Source organism: Suillus subalutaceus, assembly GCF_016647625.1.
Source record: "Suillus subalutaceus strain FC151 chromosome Unknown DFJ58scaffold_72, whole genome shotgun sequence".
NCBI lineage: Eukaryota > Fungi > Basidiomycota > Agaricomycetes > Boletales > Suillaceae > Suillus > Suillus subalutaceus.
This window is the reverse complement of record NW_024540321.1, coordinates 1-19,321: the sequence shown is the minus strand read 5'-3', so window position 1 is coordinate 19,321 and position 19,321 is coordinate 1. Positions and strand designations below refer to the sequence as shown.

Genomic DNA, 19,321 nt, shown 5'->3' with positions numbered 1-19,321 from the left:
ACGGTGCAGCCTGAGGCTGGTGAGTAAAGTTCACCGTGAACTTTGATAATACTCTCCGACGCTGACAAATATTTCACAGATGAATTAATCTAGAGTTCTTCATTGAACGTCACCTCTTGCTCCTGGGTCATCGTAGGACGTGAACGCTGTCAGGCTGGCCATAGCAATGTACGACCAGACGTGTCAATTCCCGGGTACGGATGCCGAGCGACACTGCAAAACCCTCCCGTTTTCCACCACCCAGTTAGTTTCAAATCACGAAGAAAAAATGTACGCGAGGCATAGCTTGAGATCTTGTATCATTGGGTCGTTCTCTCGAGACAGGAGGCGCGTAGTATATGATAGGGACGAAGGGAATTTCACTCTGTGGATGGTCAAAGACATTACTCCTGAGCTGGCAGCACCCATACCTCAAGAGTCAAGAAGGTGACAGTGAAGTTACGCAGGAGGAAGCTCGTCCCGAGTCCTCGTTATTGTCTTGCCTCGATGTTAGTACTCTCACATGTAATCACATGTATTGCATTGCTCATATTTTTGTCATAGGCTGATGCTACGAGAGGCTCAGGTGGATGGGCACTGGACTATGTTTGTGTAATGACCAAACCGTCCCCTAGGCTGTCAGTGAATTGTCACTACTTTGGAAGGCCTTGTACTCTTGCTCAATCGTCCTTCACGCATCCAGCTTTTGATCATGTTGCCTCGGGGATCATCAACACAGCCTCACCACCACCAATTCTCAACTTGATGGCCCTCTTCGCATTCTGTCACGAACTTTACCATAATAGGGTGATCAGAACCGCAAGACATCATTTACAGACTTGGTAAGCATCCCTGTACATAATGTATGCTGCAGCCTCAGCTGACAACCCGCTACTTAATATGCTGTTGTTGACAGGCAAAGATTTCATTGCCAGTGCAGCAATCAATACGTCTCAAACAACACAGTACGTAGAATCTCGTTTCTTTCCCACTTGCTCATTTGCATATATCACGCTAATATCAAAACAACCAGAGTTTTGCATCATCTTCATCGCAATCCTCCGTTGTCTCAGTGCTTGAATTTCTGCTTGTGCCGTGCATATTTGCCTTGGTCTCAATTGGTTTGCACTTATCAGCGAGACATTCAATAGTAATTGAAATCTATCATCAATATCATCAAAGAATTCATGTTAGACACCATTTCTCTCGCCATCCTCAACTGTTCGATTTCAATGCTTGAAGTTCTGCTGTTGCCGTGCGTTTTTACCTTGATCTCAATTGATTTTGTACTTATCAGTGAAACGCTTAATAGTATGACGGGGGAATTGCAATCAGTCTCTGTCGAACGGCTTTTCCACCTCGCAAACAGCTTTCAACATGGATACAAGGAGCAAGACATTACGCCAACCTTGATGAGGCCATCTGCACTGGCGCTCCGTCCCCCTGGTCATTCCGATCGATAGACGTCTCTGAAAAAACTTTCCGACAGCCTTCATGACATATTCAAGCAGCGGGGCACATTGTTTGATCTGGATGAGGCCCTGAAGCTCCATCGAGCTGTACTGGTGCTCGCTCCTCCTGGTCACCCCGATCAATTCGATTTTCTCCACCACCTTGCCAACAGTCTTCGAGCTATATTTGAGCAGCGAGGCGCCTTGTCTGACCTTGATGAGGCCATCAAACTCCATCGAGCTGCACTGACACGTCCCTCTGGGAATTATGCTCGATCTGTATCTCTCAACAACCTTGACATCACCATTTTTTTGCAAATCGAGCAGCAGTACACTTCATCTGGCCTTGATGAAGCAATTGTGACTCACGGAGATCTGGTGGATGTCATCACTCATGCAAATCGGCCTTAGTTCTACGATTCTACAACTGTTCGCGGGGCCGGAAACATAAGTTGTGGTGCTCCGATCGGATTGTTAGCCCCAGGAGGGCGCATCCATAACGCAGTTCTCGTCTTTGCATTGCAGACTTGCAACAATGAATAACTCAAGTGTGGATGCAAAGCTGAACGCATTGAGCAAAAAGACCATTGTCCCATCGAGTGGGTAATGGTGGTCCACAGGAAATTCTCCCTGAAAGGAAGATGTACGCAGTGGAAACAACTCGAGGACACTTTCAAAGTGGCACGCGACAACCATATAAATACTGTTTCGGTGACCTTCATCCTCTATCTCTTGCCAACTGTACCTGCTACCACTGCGAACGCATACACTTCCTCACAACATTTTAATCAATTATCTGCTGACCCAGGTACGTGTATTCAACACACCTACGCTTTCTAACTATATTTATTTCTTAACTTCAGATGACCCAGTCCACCTCCCACCCCTCCTCATCGTACGGTTTCAAGTTTTCCAGTGCAATGCAGACGCATGCTGCGGCTCCACCATACGCGCCCGTCGGTCAAAAGCACTTCGCAGAAGACCTCGAAGACAGCGAGACCAAGCGAATCAAAATGGGCTCTGGCGACATAAATAACGACCCGTATTTTGTGAGTTTTCTTTTAACCTTGTGAGGTCGAATTCTTAATCCTTGGGACAGAAACCTGTGTTAGATCAATATGGTCAACATGATGGGACATACGTGTGCTCTAAGGATGGTATGGTAGTCCGTCCTGGCAGTCACATATACGATGTCAAGACAGCAAAACATCTTTGTTGCGGGCTCGTGCTACTCCAATGCCCTCTGTCTCCGGAAACGTGCGTATGCCCACCCTTGAATAAGCGTGTCTCATTGTTGTATGATTAGTTGTACCCGACGTGGTGTCTGCAAGAGGCATTGGGATGACGGCTGTAGAAAGCTAGCAGCTGAGGGTACTCCCCCATACTCAGCCACTTACCAAGGTTCCATGGGTTCTGCTTCTGCTTCGTCTGTGGGTGTACCCACTGCGGCATTCACGTTCAGTTTACCTACAACCGCCACGACGACGCCCGATACCTCACCACCGGAGACTATACTGACGGAGGCCACCGAACACGCCGAGTCTTGGGCGGCTAATGAAGTACAGGACCTTGCTTTAGTGGCACCCGTGCTTCCCCCATCTCGAGTACTAGAGAGTACATTCGCAGAGGGCCATGGAGACCTTGACTTTTGGAGGGGGATTGATGATATAGAGGACTTTGTGGATCCTGTCCTTCCCATCTCTGAGCCTCCGTCCTTTATGTTACCAGCGACCATGCTCGCAGTGGCCACCGAAGAACCAGGTGTTTGGAATCTCTTTCATGAGATAGAGGACTTTGTGGATCCTGTCCTTCCCATCTCCGAGCCTTCGACCCCTCTGTTGCCAGAGACCATGATCGCAGAGGCCATCGAAGACCCAGCTGTTTGGAATCTCATCAATGAGATAGAGGAGTCTGTGGATCCCGATCTTCCTCTGTGCGAGTCTTTCACAGATGCCGCTGAAGACCCTGATTTTTGCCGCTTTCCAATCAGGACCCTTTTTATAAGTTCTTGGCTAAATAATTCTTAGGGAGCGCTTTACACCAACGATCCCCCTCTGAATTAGAATCTCTCTCCTGCCCTCATCGACCATAAAATGTAGAGTTGATCACTTCTTTACTACTATCCACTATCCTTTCGATGTTTTGCTACCTGCTGTCACCAATTCATGTATAACACCATACATTCTTTCATACTCTGTGGCACAGCGCACTACCTCTTCATTCTCACTATTACTATTACTGTTGTTGTTATCATTATGGTAAAATATACACATTACTTTGATCTTGTATATACGCACTGGAAGATGTCCCCTACGCTCCCCCCTTGCACAAATGCACAAAGAACATACTGCTACTGGTACTCGGAATATCAAATGAATTGCAAAAGACCCTACAGTGGACAATATCATGTGAGGGAATGCGAAACAACAGTATGATAATATGGAAGGTAATCCTACAGTCGACAGGTGCTACACGGAGACCGAGATGAAAGAGGATAAAAATCAACAACTTGAAAACCCATACCAGATGAAAGCAATACGGCAGGAACTACACACCAACATGAATGAAAACCATCCCCTGCTCGAGCGGCACTTTCCTCTTCACGGCGTGAGATTGGTGCTTTAATTTCAGGTCTTGCTGGAGAACGTTGACGATGGGTAGCATGATCTCGTCCCAAATTGTCCGCAAGAGTACTATTAAATCCGTCCTCGACTCTGCTGGGTTCATCCAAGATGCCTGTCGTATTGCCCTAGTGAAGCGATCCTTAAGATCCTTCAGATCTGTAAGAGTGACAGACGGCAAGGGAACATGATGTCTCCTGACGTCGGGACGATGTTGGCGCTGCACGAGCATTGACTGGCAATGAGGATGATGACTGGGCCATGACGCGCTGCCGCTTGCAAGTCTTCATATGAAGGTGGCAGCAGGAACCGCGAGAAACCTCGAAGATTACGGATTTCAGCTACCATTACTCTCCTCGATCTGTGCTGAGCGTGGAACCTTGAGCCTCGGACAGACACTTGCTGAGCTCCGAGAACATGTGAGCTAGGTTGGGATTTGTGGACTCGAGGTCTTCAAGTGGACTCCTCAGGCGAGAGGCCAACGACCACTGTTGGCCACGGCCCTGTTCCACGAGTTCGACTGCGCGTCGTAGATTGTCATGCAAGATGGCACATGTTGCCGCATCTACAGGCAGTGATCTGGCACCACTGAATGCAGCAGCAGCTTCACGCCTTGAAATTGTCGATGATCGTGTTGCCAAGTGACGGTCAAGAAGTTCGAAAAATGTTGTGTAGGACTCCAGCACAGATAGGGGACTGTGCTGCTCTGCTGCGATAATCCAGTTCCAGGCTGTCATAATGCGCTCTGGAAAGCCTTGCGTGGGATGTTGTGATGCCACTCTGTAGTTCTCTACAGCGAGCGACAAATCAGCAGACTTGCGCCGCACTCTGTAACTTACTGCAACCACGGGTAGCTGAAATATTTGTCTGGGTGCAGTGAAGGCAAAACCTCCAACGATTCTTGGCATAGTCGAATGGCCCCCTCGACATCTTCATTTTTCTGGGTTTGAGCGAAACGAGAGCAGAGCGCCGAGCTCAATCTGTAAAGAGCTTGATGGTGAAATGGCCATGCGGCCTTAACTGAAGTGGATCCCAGCACAGGTCAATGGCCTCGCTGGGATCTTCGCTGACATTCAATTTGTTATATCTAGTATTGAGCGCGAGGGCAAGGTTGTTGAGTGTGTAATCACAATATAGATTCCCAGGCGGGCGCAACATCAGTGCCTCGTGATGGAGGCTGAAGTGCTGATGGCTCCGTTGATATCATTCACATCACCGCGTTTGTTGAAACGGGTGAAGAGGGCGACTCCTAGGTTGTCCAATGAGAAGTCACAAGATTCGTGTCCAACAGGGCACAGGCGCAGCGCTTCTTTGTACAGAGAGATGGCCTCGTTGAGATCATGATATTTGTCTTGGCAATTGAAGCAGGTCCAGAGTGACAAGGCTGTTATTCAGGTACAAATCGCGTTCAGAATGTCCCTCAGAGCATAGAGAAATGGCTTTACAACCACATTGTATACACTCTTCTAGATTACCAATACTGCTGCGTTGTTCAAAACGTGAACCGAGGGCCCATGCAAGATTATCTAGTGCTTTTGGACAGTGCTCATTGCCCAGAGGACAGAGCTTGAGTACGACTCGTCGAAGGTGGATGTCTTCATCAGATGCGTCTATTGGAAGATTGTTGCATTCGCAGATTACAAAATCAATGCCATCTGCCCCCGCCGCAATGCTACGAAGGTAGGTGCCCTCTGGACAGAGGGGCAGTAGCTTGCAGGACAGTTGCGCGGATTCATGGATATAGACGGCGGTGAAGTTCTCCTGTTTGTAGCGCAAGATCAACGCGTCAATGAGATGATAGATGGATAATGCGTGATTGGGATGGCCCTGCGGACGCAATGCAAGGGCTCCACGGAAGAGAGAAGTTATACAGTCGATGGCTTGAAGATCCTTTTGAATGTAGCATCGAAGGCGGGCCCACGCAAGGTCGGTGAGAGCCCCTGCGTGGTCAGGATGGCCGATCGGACATTGGTCCAGGACCAACTGAAAATGCTGTACGGCATCATTCAGGTGTGAGACCGTCTTGCTTGTCACATATGTGGCAAATCGTTCATGGCCCGCATCCGTGTCTCGAGCAATCTCACTTTCAACGATGGACTACACCAGGTGTTCCGTCAAGAAATGCCAACAACACAGAGGCTGATGTCACTCACGTTAAGTAGTGCGCCGTCCTGATTGTCGCAAGAAAGTAGAACGGTGGCCTTCAGTGTGAGGGAAGGGTGAACACCATAAACGGGCGGGAACGAGATGTCTGCAACATGTGAGTATATACGCATGAATGAGAAGCATGTTGCTCACCGAAAGGCTCATCTCCACGGTCGAGCAGTACATCCCATGACGTCTCAAGTTTTCCAACGACCTCTCCACTGCCCAATATCCGATCGAACTCGAAGGATGCCCTGATCTCCGCCGATAGTTCGGGTGATATGTCTAATAATCTACAAGCGGAAGATCAGTCATCAAGTCGCATCCGAAAATCGCCATGCACTGTACAGGGTCACGGCATCGCCCCACGCTACTGATTCGTCGGATGATAGAACTCTGGTGGCTGATTTCCAGCGTCTCCTCGAGTCAACATTGATGGATATGTAAATGCCGGCGGAAATGCGCTTGGAGGAAACTTGAAGATTTTTTCCACCGATAACTGTGGATAGGGCTAGTGAGGATACGAAACAGATGCGAAAGTGATGGAGCGACTCACCTTCGAGATTGATATATTGGCCTTCTGAGCTACCGAGCATGATGGTGTGTTAAAGGAAAACGACAAGAATCGAGGATGGACTGGGTGGTGGACAGAATAAGTGGTACGAGAAGACGTGAGTGGGGAAATGGGGGGCTGTGCATGAAGTTGAGGTGAGAGGGTTCAGGTGATGCCGCACGTGTACTTCCATGTTGTTCTATGGCAGTTCGGCATTAGCACGATAGACGCTCGTATGATTGCACTAAGCGCTGAGGCTAAAAGATCGCCAGCTAACAGCAAAATGCCATGGATCAGCGAAAGTGGCATCCCAAGGACACTGTGCAAGTCTCAGAACGTCCTGTGCTGTAGGCTCTACTCTCATAGTGGTTGTCTGAGACGTAGTATGATCATCACCACATTGCACAAGGCTGAGGTAGAATTGTAGAATTCAGTGTATTTCATGGTGCAAACAGTACAAACCACTAAAAACGACGGGGGCAGGTGAAATTGACGCTATGCGCACTGAAAAGCTGATCCGTTCTATACGAGTCCATGCCAAGGGGGAAGGATGACCGAACTAGCTAGAAACAAAGGCAACAGCTTGCATGGCAAGTCGAATGCAAGAACTACACGATGGGACTTAGCCACACTCAAGCTCGGTCCTTGAGATGGACATAAAGGATATATTGACTCTCATTAGCATAGGAAATAAAAACGGAACCTCAACGAACCTGTATACGGCTGTGCAGTGTATTCCCCAGAGTTCCCCAGGTTGTGGCAACCATCAATGAAGCGAAGGAAACACAGCCGCTTATTATGTAATTATTCTTGAAGCTTGAAGCGGGGTTCTCATATTCTGAAATGACATGCTCAGTGTGCTGCAATTTCAGGAGGACTTGGAGGATCCAGGCTACCGCCACGTTCTGGATTCAGCTAATGCGGCAATTTTAGTTGCGACTGGCGTTGAAGAAGAGAAGTCCTCGTGGAGTTCACGGCTTCAAGTTCATGCTCAATTTCGGTGAATAGTGGGTCTAGGGTCACCAGTCTACGGTGACCAGATGCACAAAGTGCGTTTTTTCTTTTTTTAGCCAGTCCACCTCGTTCATGTAGATCGCAACACAGTAATCTCGACCAAGTGTGCGAGAGGCTCTGTGGTGAGCGTACGTACTATGGGTTGACCCTTACCCGGTTTTGATGCCCTGCAAGTAAACTGGAAACTTGGAATAACAAGTCGACTGCCATATACTCAGCAGCCTGAGAGAATGTGTAGAAAGACAAACCAGTCTCTTCTTTTATCTCCACATCACCCCAATAAGCACCCCCCATTCCCGTCCCACTCTGTTACTTCTGCTCGAGGGGACCATCGCGCGATTAATTAATATTCCTCTGCGAACCTAGTATGAGTCCCGAGGCAGACGGAGGTAAGTGGGGATTCCTTTGTATATTATGGCGAGCGCCAGATAACCCGAGTGTTCGATCCACTTCGTTTGACTTACATTGCCATTAGATTGCTCCTGGTTATCCTCACGCAACCACTGGCAATACTCGCTAGGTTGTCGATGAAATTTGCCGTCGTAGGGTCTGGCGTTTCTAGCTTAGCTACGACATGGGTACGTTCATGCTATGATAATTGCTGCAATGTAACGATCGTTAACCTGGTGCCCATAGAATTCATCCCAAGTTCTAAACCAACATAGTCTTCATGAAGTGTATCTGTACGAAGTCGAAGGTTGTGCGGGAGGACACACGAATACGATTGTATATATACATCCAGATAAATCAGACGGGTACGCAGTTGATGTGGACACGTAAGCGCCCTTTCGCTCTAGTTGTCTGGATTCTAATTAATCCGTTGATACCAGAGGATTCGTACTTCCTGGTCTTTTCACTTTCTCGCATCTCGCACCGTATGATTAATCATCTACGTAACGTGGAGATTATCTTCAACCCGACCACATATCCCGATTTCTCTAGCGCATATTCGCGATTCGCGTTCTTCAAACTGAGTTGACGTTCAGGGTCTGCAGAGACTCGGACATTTTTGAATGTGCTGCAAAAGTTTGGCAACCTCGTTCTGCCAGTCATCACGTCTTCTAGATCCCGACATGTGGCGATTAATCTATGATGTGCTCGGGTTCAGTGCCTGTGCACGACGCCTCGTCTCTAACAAGGCCTCTTCCGACGATCCAGACTTGTCTGTACCTTGACCAAGAAGGATACTTTGCATCTTTCCAGAACAATTTTATTGTATCGCGTATTTATTTAACGAGAATGAGAACTATCATTGACAGTTTCTGCAGCTTATGACAACTACAATATGTAGTACAACCGCCTGAGAAGTGCCTTATGAACATCCCTGCTCGGACTTTGGTAATTTCGTTGTATATTAGGTCGAATTGACAGTCATTGTTTACAGGTACGATTCATGAGTAATCATCACCTTTCACAGATTACGGGTAAGCCGTCGTGCCTTACTATTGAAGGTGGCGGGTAATGCAATTTTATAATAGGGGCTATTGAGTCTGACTGCATTCGCTAGTCGCAACTGCGTTGATGCGATATTGTCAAAACTTCCTAAGGAAAGGGTACACTTGTCGTCTCCGGTCACAACGATATGCGGACCAATCCAAGGCGAAGGCCGTCATGCCGTCCTGCTGAAGACGCATAACCAGATGCTGTCAAAGTGTACGTCTGGGTTATTCTAGCATGTCATTCGGACGCATGCACGACAATTCTGAAAGGCGGACGCGATCTTCGTGATGACCAGGAAGACATCCTCGAAAGGTTCGAATGGAATGCAGATATCGTAGTTCTGCAGTGACATTATTGTCGGTGTTCTTGCACTTTCACATCACGTCCGACCGTTCATGCACCTCTCCAGTTAATGCCAAAAGCCAGGACTGCGTGGTCTTGCTGGAACTACCTCACATTCTGCAGCTCGAACGACAAGGGTAAACACAAAGCTAACATAAACAAAGTCGCGCTGTAATTTTTTACCCTTATCGTTAAAATTTTATTTTCCATTCTAAAATCTGCATTACAGCCGCGATGGAATTCCGCACCGTCATCTTCAACGGTACAAATGAACGGCATCTTTGAGACTACATGAACGAGTTGCAGCATCTGCCAAAGGATCTTCACGGCCCGATGCTGGCCACCCTAAACCCACCAACCGATTCAAACGTCACTAAACCTGCTGCGCGATTCGCCTACGAGCGCCCCATCCTCGACACCAAGGTGCGTTTCGTTACGTCTTGATGCCCATTACCCATTCATCAACATACGCGCATCCCCCTGTTTTCAAGCGATCATCGCTCGGAAGGCAATGACGAACATTCAGGGCCGTGGCGGTGTCTTGTTCGCGGGAGCGTGGCTTGGGTATGGAGTTCACGAGGACGGGTTTACGTCCGATCTGCGCGCCGTTGTAGAGCCTATCGATGGCGTTTAGCTTTCATTTGATGTAGCTGGTGCTGATCGCGAACCTTGCGTACCTTTGTTGCTCCGCTCTTTGGCAGCTTGGAAATTACTGGTATATGTGCTGTAGTTGGCACAGCTTTAACATTGGCGCTCCTCATCGTGCAGTCATGACAAAAGCTCTTTCATATACAATAGTAGTTTAGAGACGCGTATATCTATACATGTTCAAGCCATTAATGCTACATTGACGACAAGTTATGAGAATGCGATGTGATGCGAAAGCGATATCCAAGTGATTTCGACGAGGTGACCCAGACAATTTAAAAAACGCACAACGAGATATATACGATATATTAATCTTCAGACGCACGTCTTATTTGAGTGAGGCCGAATGTGACTTTCCCTCTCGACTCCGAGCCATCGGCGGTAGACGGTTCGCTAGAACTGCCCTGGGGCGTCTGTTCAAGTGTCATCCTAGGAGTCGTGGCACCACTCCGAGGCTCTTCGTCGACGAACCGGACCGACCGAGTAGGCGAGACATCACGGGAGTTATGTTCGCTTGTCTTCAGAGACTCCAACCGTCGGTGCTGGATGGAGCGACGGCAAGTGTGCCCTGATCCCTGACGTTGAGGTGCGTGGCTTCTCCCACGTTGGTCTTCATCTTCAAACGGTACGATCTCACTTGGCTCACTCGTAAAGACGGACGGTGGGTCCTGCTCCAGAAGCTGCCTAGCATGGCTCGAGAACGTTCCGCCATCTCCCGTTGATTGTCTTCGTCGATGACTCCTTGCACTTCTGGCAGCTGCAGAATGGGTTCCGCTCTTCGTTTTCCATGATTTTGGACGCTTCTTGTGATCGCCAGGCAGCTCCCCCAACGGGTACGTAGACCCGTCGCCATCTCCGCTTTTGTCTGACGACCATCCTTCTTCGTCTTCATCACCTTCAGCACATGCGCCCGTGTTTTCATCACTTGATCCACCGATTTGAAAAACTTCTTGGACTTTTGATTCTAATGCATGTATATCATGCTTGACATTTTCTTCGACGTGTTCAACTTCCCGATGTATATCTTCAGGCGCATGATGTAACTTGCGAAGATACGCGCGACCTGCTTGTAAGGCGCCACTTTCTCCTACAGAAAACCGGGAGTGCACGACCCGTTCCGAAGGTTTGAATGCGTTATAAATGACTTCCACATCGACCTGTAGACGACGTCAGCATCACCATTAGTACTGTCAATCAACCCACGCACCTCCTCACCAGGACCACCTCGTCGCTCGATAATTTTATGCGGGCCTTCCTTCCACTCCGCCGCCGTCTCCTTTCCATCAGGTGGTGTCTCCTCCTTCATCTCTTCCTCATCCTTTGCCAGCGCAGCTTCCGCACGCGTCTCCGCACTGCTCACCTCGCCGACCTGTTCTGTCTCGTCGGGCGACAGCGGCGACGCAGTGATCGTGCTTGCGCGCTTGCTCTCCAGTGCAGACTTCTCTTCTTCCGTCAGTCCGCCCTCGCCACGCTCGAGTCCAGTAGGATCACGGTTAATGATGACGTCTTCCGCACGTGTAACGTGTCGTGTATGCGTTGCCCAGTCGGGCACGTTGGATGAGGCATGGCGGGACCACGTACGAGACCCAACTGAATGCACGCGACGGCCTAGGAGTGAGAATGGGATGGACAGACCGTGAATAGCAACACTGCAGAGTACCATGAATGCAACGATGGGTTGAATGGCAAGTGCCAGAAATTCAGTCTGGTTAGTTGGAGGGTTGCTAGGTTTTGGTAGCCGCTGGGCTGCTAGTGTGGAAATATATATAGCACCTGGAATGGTAACACACGTCATATCAGTATGTTGCAAGGATCATGTTAGATATACCACGCACCAATGCCTATGGGCCCGAAATGGCCACTGAAAACGGCTTCCCGGAAAGTCTTTACGTCGGGTATGAACTTGTAGAGCGCAATCATGACCGGCAACCTTTTTAACATCAACACTAAAATGGCAATAACGATGAGCCTCCACACGCTAAGTGAGAGGGTTTCGTTATTGAAACTGTCGAACGGCATCCAGGCGCCGACATAAACGAAGGCAGCGACATTGAATAACAAGTCGATAACGGAACTGAACACTGATTCCTCTGTCTGGCGATTGAAGAAACCGTCCCAAGCAAATGCCGTTCCGCAACAGAATGCTGCCAGGAGATCATCAGAACCTAGGATAGTCATGATGCCGATGGTGAGCAAAGCCAGGGATATGTACTGTGCAACGTAGGACTGGCGATCGACGAAGTCATTGCGCTGGCAGAATTTCATGAGGTGCCGGAAACCCCATCCTATTAAGGCGCCAACGACCACACCTAGGATGACCTGATCTGTTATAACGGAATCAGGTGAAGAACTGTCACTGTATTTTTTATCTCACAGAGCCAGAGTAGAAGGAACCAATCTTCAACTGCACGACTGGTAGTGGAGTCCAATATGAGATACAATGCGATGTACAGGAAGGGATAGGCTGCTCCATCGTTGCAACCGCTTTCCGCTGCGAGAAGATGGCGAAGATGAGCGGGGACGTGCTTGTCGGCATATTTGCCACCGACAACTGCAGCAGCAAGGATCGGATCAGTTGGGGTCAAGCATGCAGCGACAGCAAGGCTTGACAAGAATGTGAGGTCAGGTATGAGAGCATAGATCAAGCCTTGCCGACACAAACCAACCCTGGTGATGGTTAGAGAATGGGTGAAAGACATGTTCAAGATGTTACCCACCCATGTCATGACAGGAAATAGAAGGTATAATAAACTTTTCCAGTGACGCTTCATATAAGCTTTTGGAAGCTCGACGCCGATTGCGAAGACTCCAATTGCAAGGACAACACGAGTGAACTCTAGTGTGATTTGATTCACGGTATCCTCAGAATTGCCACTGCCCCAGCTACGAGGATCAAATATGCCGGCACCATAAGGACCTAAAAATAAAAAAGTTAAGGCAACGTGATTAGAAGGGTTTGATCCGCTGAGCTCACCGATGATGACGCCGAAGAGAAAAGCCCAGCATGCCTCGCCAATGTAAAGCTATATATAATGAGTATGGGGGTTGATATGATCAGAAATTGTATTACCTTTTCTCGAATGAACAAAGAGAACATGCCAAACTGTAATGGATATTATAATGAGATGCTGCAAAAGTGGAGAGAAGCAGGGTGCACTTACCACAACGACAAAACCTCCGAGGCATGCATAGGCGATGTGCGGTATGGTTAATGAAAGCTAAGAAGATGAATGAGCGCTGCAACAGTCGGGTGCGGGAATAGTGGCTTCGTACCGGCCGGAATAGCATATTGTGTGGTGCCGAAGAGTACTCAACCGAAAAGAAGCTGGATAACGCGTGCAGCTGGACAATGATTATGCCCACTGGAGTTCATAAAATAGGACGTGGCGGGTCGTTGGAGTGAAGATACAAGAAGATAGAGGAGTGTCTACGTAGTACGGCAAGTCGGGGTAGTCTGACCGTAGTAGCCGAGTCTTTATTCCAGGTTATGTCAGCCAATATCTTCGCCAAGCAAGTTGAAAACCAAAGATGCGGCGGGGGACCTGGCAGGTCCATGGAAAACCATCCCATCTTTATAGTCGCAGCGCTCGGCGCGGAACCTACTGACAGTGGGCCGGACAGATGACGGATGTTGCGAGAGAACGCATGTTCAACGTTTGACTTCCCTAATTAATTTTCGGCTCAGGTCACCCCTCGACCCTTCATCCGACGGTTCATAGACTATCCCGCCAATCAGCTTAACTCTGGGCAGTACAGATAAGCCGATAACAATCACAATTGGAGCCACGGAGCGCCAGTTTCCTGCAACACGGGACTACTCTTATATGTCTACTTATGTATGTGGCTAAAAAATTTTGAATTGAAGATCCAGGAATGGAAATTCACCTCCACCCCCGCCGCTTAAAGGCGGTACCTACGTATAATTTGAGTAACATCGTTGCACGGTTCGTCAGCCATGACTTCACAGGTGGAGTCTCCTGTCAACGGCTATCGTGTTCGGACTCTCCAGAGGCATTATCGACTTGCATGCCTACACCCCCCGCCACCGTAGGATGCCACAAATTCACCTATGATTGGCAGGTTAGACATTCAAGATCTGCAGCTGACAAGTTTCAAGTTGAACCTATCCTCGATCGTATATATTTCGGTCTTTCGGAGGTCCCAGGTCCCTACACAGTACACCCTTATTGCCAAGCACTCAGCAAGCAAGCTCGTGACCTGCTCTATTCCCTGACTCAGGGACTATCTTACTCACTTAGTACCCTGACATCCACTTATCCGCACTTAGTTAAATTTTCCGCCTCCTCGTTACGAAGGCTGTTCGGAGATTCGCCTTATGTGTTCCCGATGTTTTACATAAAACGCTCTGGCGTCTGGCTGCGTGTTACTCCGGTGTGTTATCTCGATAATTACCGCCAGTACTACATATAATCTGATATGGAGCTGCTTATGAATATGGGGTCCATAATGAGGACGCCGGACGGCTCTGCCGCAGAAACACCGGAAACTTTATCATTGGCTTATCGGCCAAATGCTGTTCATCCTATTATGACGCTTGCCACCGCTCCAAACCTATATCACCGTGTAATATCAACCAAGTGCGAGTTTCATTTCGAGTCCCTGCGGCTTATGCGTTTGCACATCATTGAGAAAGGGGTAACCCTACTGCGGCATCGTTTCGCGCATTCATGTCAAGTGTGATCAATATTGCCATTGGATTTCAGCTACTGGTGTCCTATATTCGTATACACCATGGCGCGAACCACACACACACTTCCTGAATTCTTTGTTACACCGTTCCTCATGTCCTAGGTGAATTTCGATAGGAATACGCCATTGGGTGAAGGTCATATTGAAATATGAGTGAATCTTAACCTGCGTCATTCATGCACTACTGCTGAGAGCAGAGCTCAAGAAACAGGAGGTATCCACAGAGATGTGACGAAACCAACATGCCTTCTCACCTACCATCTTCGTCCGCAGGCGGTGTTCTTGTGAGTGCAGAGAGCATGTCAGATACCACTCTGCTGGGTACATGCAATTGTGATGGTGTCGGTTAATAATTCTTTGAAGCACACCGTCAAGGTGTTCGATTCGATCATGGGTTCAGGGAATAACTTGCTCGCCAAAGATGAGAAAGTTTAACAACCCAAAATCAAGCATATACTTCAAGCTCAATAAAATGAGACACGGCAATCTTCCCTTGAAGAACAAAGGAAGAGATATCATTTCTTCATATTTCGTTTTGACATACTCTTCTCACTCCGGATCCTGCTCTGTTTACGAGGTGCGATAGCGGCCTTCTTGGCAGCGCCCGTCTTCCTCGTTCGTCCAACGTCCTTCTCCTTGCCACGTACAGGCACACCCTCCTTCGCAAGCGCCATTCTCGCTTTCTTCTTCGCCATCCTCCGCGCAAGCCGGTCAGCGTCCGCTGCTTTGATCTGTTTTCGTTCCTCTTTGGAGAGGGTCGCAATTTTTTCACCCAGAGAGGGATCGCCCTTTGGCACGTCGATGGGTGGAGCTACACCTGCACTGTGACTAGTGGTTGCAGTCTTTGAAGCGGCAGCTTTGTCAGTGGCGGAGCCCTTGGGGAGTATTTTGCAGCGTTGAACGCGTAGTTTGCGCTTTGCAAATTTGAGTTTCGACTCTTCCATTGCAAGAGTTTCGTCCACGCAAACGCGATCCTGAAAATGAATGTTCAGAATATCACCCACAAGTAATAATCAAATACTGACCGTAAATTGCACATATGCGAAGCCCTTCCCAAGTTGAGTCTCCTTATCCCGCACAATTCTGACGCGTGAAACCCAATGCTTGGGTGCATCTGAAGCCTGACTAGGTGGCCCGCGTTCGGCAGTGATAAGACTTTCGAAGAATATCCGCAGATCTTCCTCTTTGCTCGCAAAGTCAAGGTTGCCCACGAAAACCGATGATTTTGGATCTCCCGCAAAAGTACCTAAGAGAGCACTTTGCTTTCCAACGCTATCTGCAGGCCTGCCCAAAGAATCTACACGGATCGTACGGTCCATGAAAACAGTCCCGTTGCACGTCTCGACAGCAAGACGAGCTGCCTCGTGCGGGTCCATGACTGGTAGAAGGGGTGGCAAATTCGAAGGCCGCTCTTTCGGAGGAGGGGGATATGCGAAGACGACGTATGCATTAACTGAATCGGCGCCGGGGTGAAGTTCATGATTGATAAATGCAACTTTTTTTTTCTGACTTGGAGTAAGAAACTTCTTCTCGTCGTTTTTTGGTTCGTCCGCTGTGGGATTAGCTTTGCGCCACGATGATGCACGGTCTAAGCCGTGCTGCCGTGGGTCGGTCTTTTCTTTCCCATCATCCGGAAGTTTACTGGTAGGGTTTTGAAATGCGACGGAGCGGAATCTTGTGGATTCGATTTTTGCGGTAGGCACGAGCGATAGAATGTGTCTATGGAGTTTTTTCTGCAAAGGCTGTCACATGTTCAGTATGCGTTGATGCCATCATCAGCAAGTATTCAATAACTCACTCGTTTCTGAGCGACCTCGGACGGGAGGTTACCCACGAAGATCGTGCGCAAGTTGCGTTGTTCCTCGGACTCATCTGGCGGAGCGAATTTCACCTTGCGCGCGGATGCACGTTGGTTGGACTTTGCACCACCACTGAGCAGCGACTCGTGTACGAGCGTAGATGGTCCACTCTCCTCCTCGGAGTCGGAATTGTCGATAGGTTCAGCCCCTCGGTGTTCAGCGCTGCTGCCCTCCACGGCTGAGATCGCCTTTAATTTTTCTTGAGATTCTAATTTCCGCTTGTCGACTTTTTCTTTCTTGTTCTCCCGCAGCTTGACGCGTTTTGGAGGGGAATCGTGTTTTTGCGACTCTTTGAGTGCGGACTTGTGCTTTTTCAAACTATGTCTCTGCTCTCCCTCCGGTTTACGCTTCTTGTCATTGGACGCTGCAGTGCTGCCATCATCTTGGACCTTATGAGCCAATATAATTCAACGTGGACCACCGTAAAACAAAAAAGGGTGACGTACCTGAGTATGAAAAAGGGCATCTAATTCCGTGTCAATAACTTTTTGGTTGCTCGTAGCTTTCCCTCCGAGTAAAAATGATGAGAGACTCATGATTGAGTACTCAGTACTGAGTGAAGGAATGTACTCGAATGACGCTGAGATCAAGTTGTAGATGGGGAGTGTCGGAGGTCCTGGTGCCAGATGGAGTGGCGCCCAATTCAGCGATTCGCCCTTCTAAAAATCAAACTACTCATCCGAGCCTGCCGTGAGCTGCCGTGGCGGTGTTCTAAGTACAAGAGTACGACGTATTACGTAACCTGGACCAAGTACTAGTAAGCCTTCGAGGTACTCTCCCTGTTTCTCGTCTTTCCTTAGTTGTTTTGACAGTCTTGTAACAGTTTTTTTGTGTGCAAAATTCATGTTCGGGGCCCGGGCTACCCAACCATACCATCCAACTTCCAGTGCAGAGTGATGCGCCACCGCTTGTGTTTGCAGCCTCAGGCATTGATATACCATTCTGCCAGGATGTTGAACTTTGGGAAGTAAGAATCGAATCTGAAGTTTGGGTACGTTGTGCAGCTCTGACAATACCTAGGTCGATTTTTTATACATCTTTGTGTGTATCAAATACAGAGGACTAGTGGAAACTCTGGAAAGCTCCAGATAGGAGTATGGCTGGAAAAATACCAATACCGCTCTGAACACTCAGATGAAGAGTGGCAATGCTGATGAAATATACTGAAGGCCTAGGATGTGGACCTGAAATGCAACTTTGACTGCATTTAAGTCTTGCGGGGGCACACAGATGCTGTAACAGCCAGATCCTTATCGCATCCACTGAAGCGAAAGCACTCTGACCTCGTTGTCAGGTCTGTCTTGTGCCAGAGTGTCCTCATCAGTCATGAGGTTCTTGGACTCGAGATTCACAGTTTCCAATGGCAATGGATTGAACAGACGAGGGCCTGTGATTTCGCCTCAACCACCCCAATGCTGTTTCCGGTTGTCTGAATGCGATAATACAGACATAACGTTCACGCCAAGGACACTGCTCTTCCTGTAAGAGTCCTTGCCTAACTAGTAATGCATCAACATTTGAGATTCCGCTATCGCTCTGAAAATTGATGGATGCTATGCCGTGGATTCCGATCACTTGTCAGTAAGATGCATATCTGGTTTAATTTTAGGTGATGATGTCAGGCGAGGTTGATAACAAATCTTGAATGTTTCAACTTTGCAAACTCGGATGAATATTCAGTCAACTAGGTTCTATGAGTGACCACCTGATTTCGAAGACCCTACGTATCCGGTATGCTTCTGATTTATATCAATTGGTTGATGGAGTTTACTTGCCAATCCAGGACGATCGTGCACCATGTATATGATTGATGCTTGCCCTCCAGTTCCCTGACATCAATCAGCCTCGCGCCCGTAATATGCCAGGCTATTCCAAGATTGAAGGTTGTTGTATCCAGGCTAACGAAGACAGGTATCGCTATGTCTGGATAGACACTTGCTGCATCAATAAGAGCAGCAGCTCTGAACTCTCTGAAGCAATCAACTCGATGTTCATGTGGTACAAGAAGGCCCAGATCTGCTACACATATCTGGACGACGTGTCCAGATGTGACACTTTGCTGGAAGAGTTTTCCAATAGCCAATGGTTTAGAAGAGGGTGGACTCTCCAGGAGCTCATTGCCCCCAACAATGTCGTATTTTTTTCGTGCGATTGGGAGGAGATAGGAAGTAAATCTAGCTTCGCTCCCTTGATCGAACAGATCACGGGGATTGACCGTGGTGTCCTACTTATGAACTACCCGGAAGAGGTCAGTGTAGCGACAAGGATGTCCTGGGCTGCAGGAAGGCAGACGACGGGGGTAGAGGATCAGGCATATTTGCTGCTTGGTTTGTTTGGGGTATACATGCCTACGATATACAGAGAAGGAGAAAAAGCATTCGTCAGACTTCAGGTCGAAATCATGAAGAGCTCCAATGTCACAACCCTTATAACGAATTAACGCAGGGGCAGAGACTAGGACTCAAACAAGGTTATCACAACAAGAGAATAGAGGATAGCAGGTACGTCTTAGGATTGCTAGCAGTAAGCTAATACAAAAGAGGTTTGAACTAAAGAACT

General features: G+C 48.4%; 7 protein-coding genes across 7 annotated transcripts; 4 read left to right on the top strand and 3 right to left on the bottom strand.

Moving 5' to 3' along the window:
• Nucleotides 1-1,442: 1,442 nt before the first annotated feature.
• DFJ58DRAFT_662193 (uncharacterized protein) lies at nt 1,443-1,841 on the top strand (the record flags this gene model as incomplete). Its single annotated transcript, XM_041382285.1, has 1 exon — nt 1,443-1,841. A coding segment is annotated over one exon (399 nt), but the record flags the coding sequence as incomplete, so codon positions are not given.
• A 112-nt stretch (nt 1,842-1,953) lies between these two features.
• Nucleotides 1,954-3,507, top strand: DFJ58DRAFT_445959 (uncharacterized protein). The gene is made up of 4 exons (XM_041380441.1): nt 1,954-2,238; nt 2,294-2,479; nt 2,530-2,687; nt 2,737-3,507. The coding sequence occupies exons 2-4, from the start codon at nt 2,294-2,296 to the stop codon at nt 3,455-3,457; spliced, it is 1,065 nt and encodes a 354-aa protein (XP_041242564.1). The 5' UTR covers nt 1,954-2,238; the 3' UTR covers nt 3,458-3,507.
• Nucleotides 3,406-6,924, bottom strand: DFJ58DRAFT_914753 (uncharacterized protein). The gene is made up of 12 exons (XM_041395404.1): nt 6,753-6,924; nt 6,545-6,695; nt 6,350-6,489; nt 6,205-6,302; nt 5,527-6,148; nt 5,263-5,435; nt 5,073-5,236; nt 4,891-5,031; nt 4,403-4,831; nt 3,986-4,335; nt 3,728-3,752; nt 3,406-3,668 (listed from the first exon to the last, which is right to left on the bottom strand). The coding sequence occupies exons 1-12, from the start codon at nt 6,790-6,792 to the stop codon at nt 3,557-3,559; spliced, it is 2,445 nt and encodes an 814-aa protein (XP_041242563.1). The 5' UTR covers nt 6,793-6,924; the 3' UTR covers nt 3,406-3,556.
• A 1,366-nt stretch (nt 6,925-8,290) lies between these two features.
• On the top strand, nt 8,291-10,319 carry DFJ58DRAFT_716850 (uncharacterized protein; the record flags this gene model as incomplete). The annotated part of the gene is made up of 12 exons (XM_041384273.1): nt 8,291-8,341; nt 8,400-8,539; nt 8,791-8,929; nt 9,072-9,101; nt 9,148-9,221; nt 9,271-9,416; nt 9,437-9,537; nt 9,613-9,708; nt 9,852-9,968; nt 10,054-10,155; nt 10,180-10,226; nt 10,247-10,319. 12 exons carry the CDS (start codon nt 8,291-8,293, stop codon nt 10,317-10,319), a joined length of 1,116 nt encoding a protein of 371 aa, XP_041242562.1.
• Nucleotides 10,320-10,501: 182 nt separating this feature from the next.
• DFJ58DRAFT_716849 (Sodium/hydrogen exchanger family-domain-containing protein) lies at nt 10,502-13,481 on the bottom strand (the record flags this gene model as incomplete). The annotated part of the gene is made up of 9 exons (XM_041384272.1): nt 10,502-11,350; nt 11,401-11,966; nt 12,029-12,517; nt 12,568-12,840; nt 12,907-13,110; nt 13,168-13,216; nt 13,264-13,296; nt 13,355-13,411; nt 13,467-13,481. The coding sequence occupies 9 exons, from the start codon at nt 13,479-13,481 to the stop codon at nt 10,502-10,504; spliced, it is 2,535 nt and encodes an 844-aa protein (XP_041242561.1).
• A 1,895-nt stretch (nt 13,482-15,376) lies between these two features.
• On the bottom strand, nt 15,377-17,427 carry DFJ58DRAFT_704535 (uncharacterized protein). Its single transcript, XM_041383675.1, has 4 exons — nt 17,209-17,427; nt 16,702-17,151; nt 15,929-16,645; nt 15,377-15,877 (listed from the first exon to the last, which is right to left on the bottom strand). The coding sequence occupies exons 1-4, from the start codon at nt 17,296-17,298 to the stop codon at nt 15,419-15,421; spliced, it is 1,716 nt and encodes a 571-aa protein (XP_041242560.1). The 5' UTR covers nt 17,299-17,427; the 3' UTR covers nt 15,377-15,418.
• Nucleotides 17,428-18,572: 1,145 nt separating this feature from the next.
• DFJ58DRAFT_729346 (heterokaryon incompatibility protein-domain-containing protein) lies at nt 18,573-19,202 on the top strand (the record flags this gene model as incomplete). The annotated part of the gene is made up of 1 exon (XM_041385738.1): nt 18,573-19,202. The coding sequence occupies one exon, from the start codon at nt 18,573-18,575 to the stop codon at nt 19,200-19,202; it is 630 nt and encodes a 209-aa protein (XP_041242559.1).
• Between the last annotated feature and the right edge of the window lie 119 nt (nt 19,203-19,321).

Bases quoted from the DNA above. Each gene is read 5' to 3' on its own strand.
- DFJ58DRAFT_445959 (XM_041380441.1), top strand. From the start codon at position 2,294: ATGACCCAGTCCACCTCCCACCCCTCCTCATCGTACGGTTTCAAGTTT. The intron at 2,480-2,529 runs GTGAGTTTTCTT...TCCTTGGGACAG, and splicing joins TAAATAACGACCCGTATTTT to AAACCTGTGTTAGATCAATA. The intron at 2,688-2,736 runs GTGCGTATGCCC...TTGTATGATTAG, and splicing joins TGCCCTCTGTCTCCGGAAAC to TTGTACCCGACGTGGTGTCT.
- DFJ58DRAFT_914753 (XM_041395404.1), bottom strand. From the start codon at position 6,792: ATGCTCGGTAGCTCAGAAGGCCAATATATCAATCTCGAAG. The intron at 4,832-4,890 runs GTAAGTTACAGA...AGAGAACTACAG, and splicing joins TTCAGCTACCCGTGGTTGCA to AGTGGCATCACAACATCCCA. The intron at 4,336-4,402 runs GTAATGGTAGCT...CTTCATATGAAG, and splicing joins CTCAGCACAGATCGAGGAGA to ACTTGCAAGCGGCAGCGCGT.
- DFJ58DRAFT_704535 (XM_041383675.1), bottom strand. From the start codon at position 17,298: ATGAGTCTCTCATCATTTTTACTCGGAGGGAAAGCTACGAGCAACCAA. The intron at 17,152-17,208 runs GTACGTCACCCT...TTGGCTCATAAG, and splicing joins ATGCCCTTTTTCATACTCAG to GTCCAAGATGATGGCAGCAC. The intron at 15,878-15,928 runs GTCAGTATTTGA...ATTCATTTTCAG, and splicing joins TCGCATATGTGCAATTTACG to GATCGCGTTTGCGTGGACGA.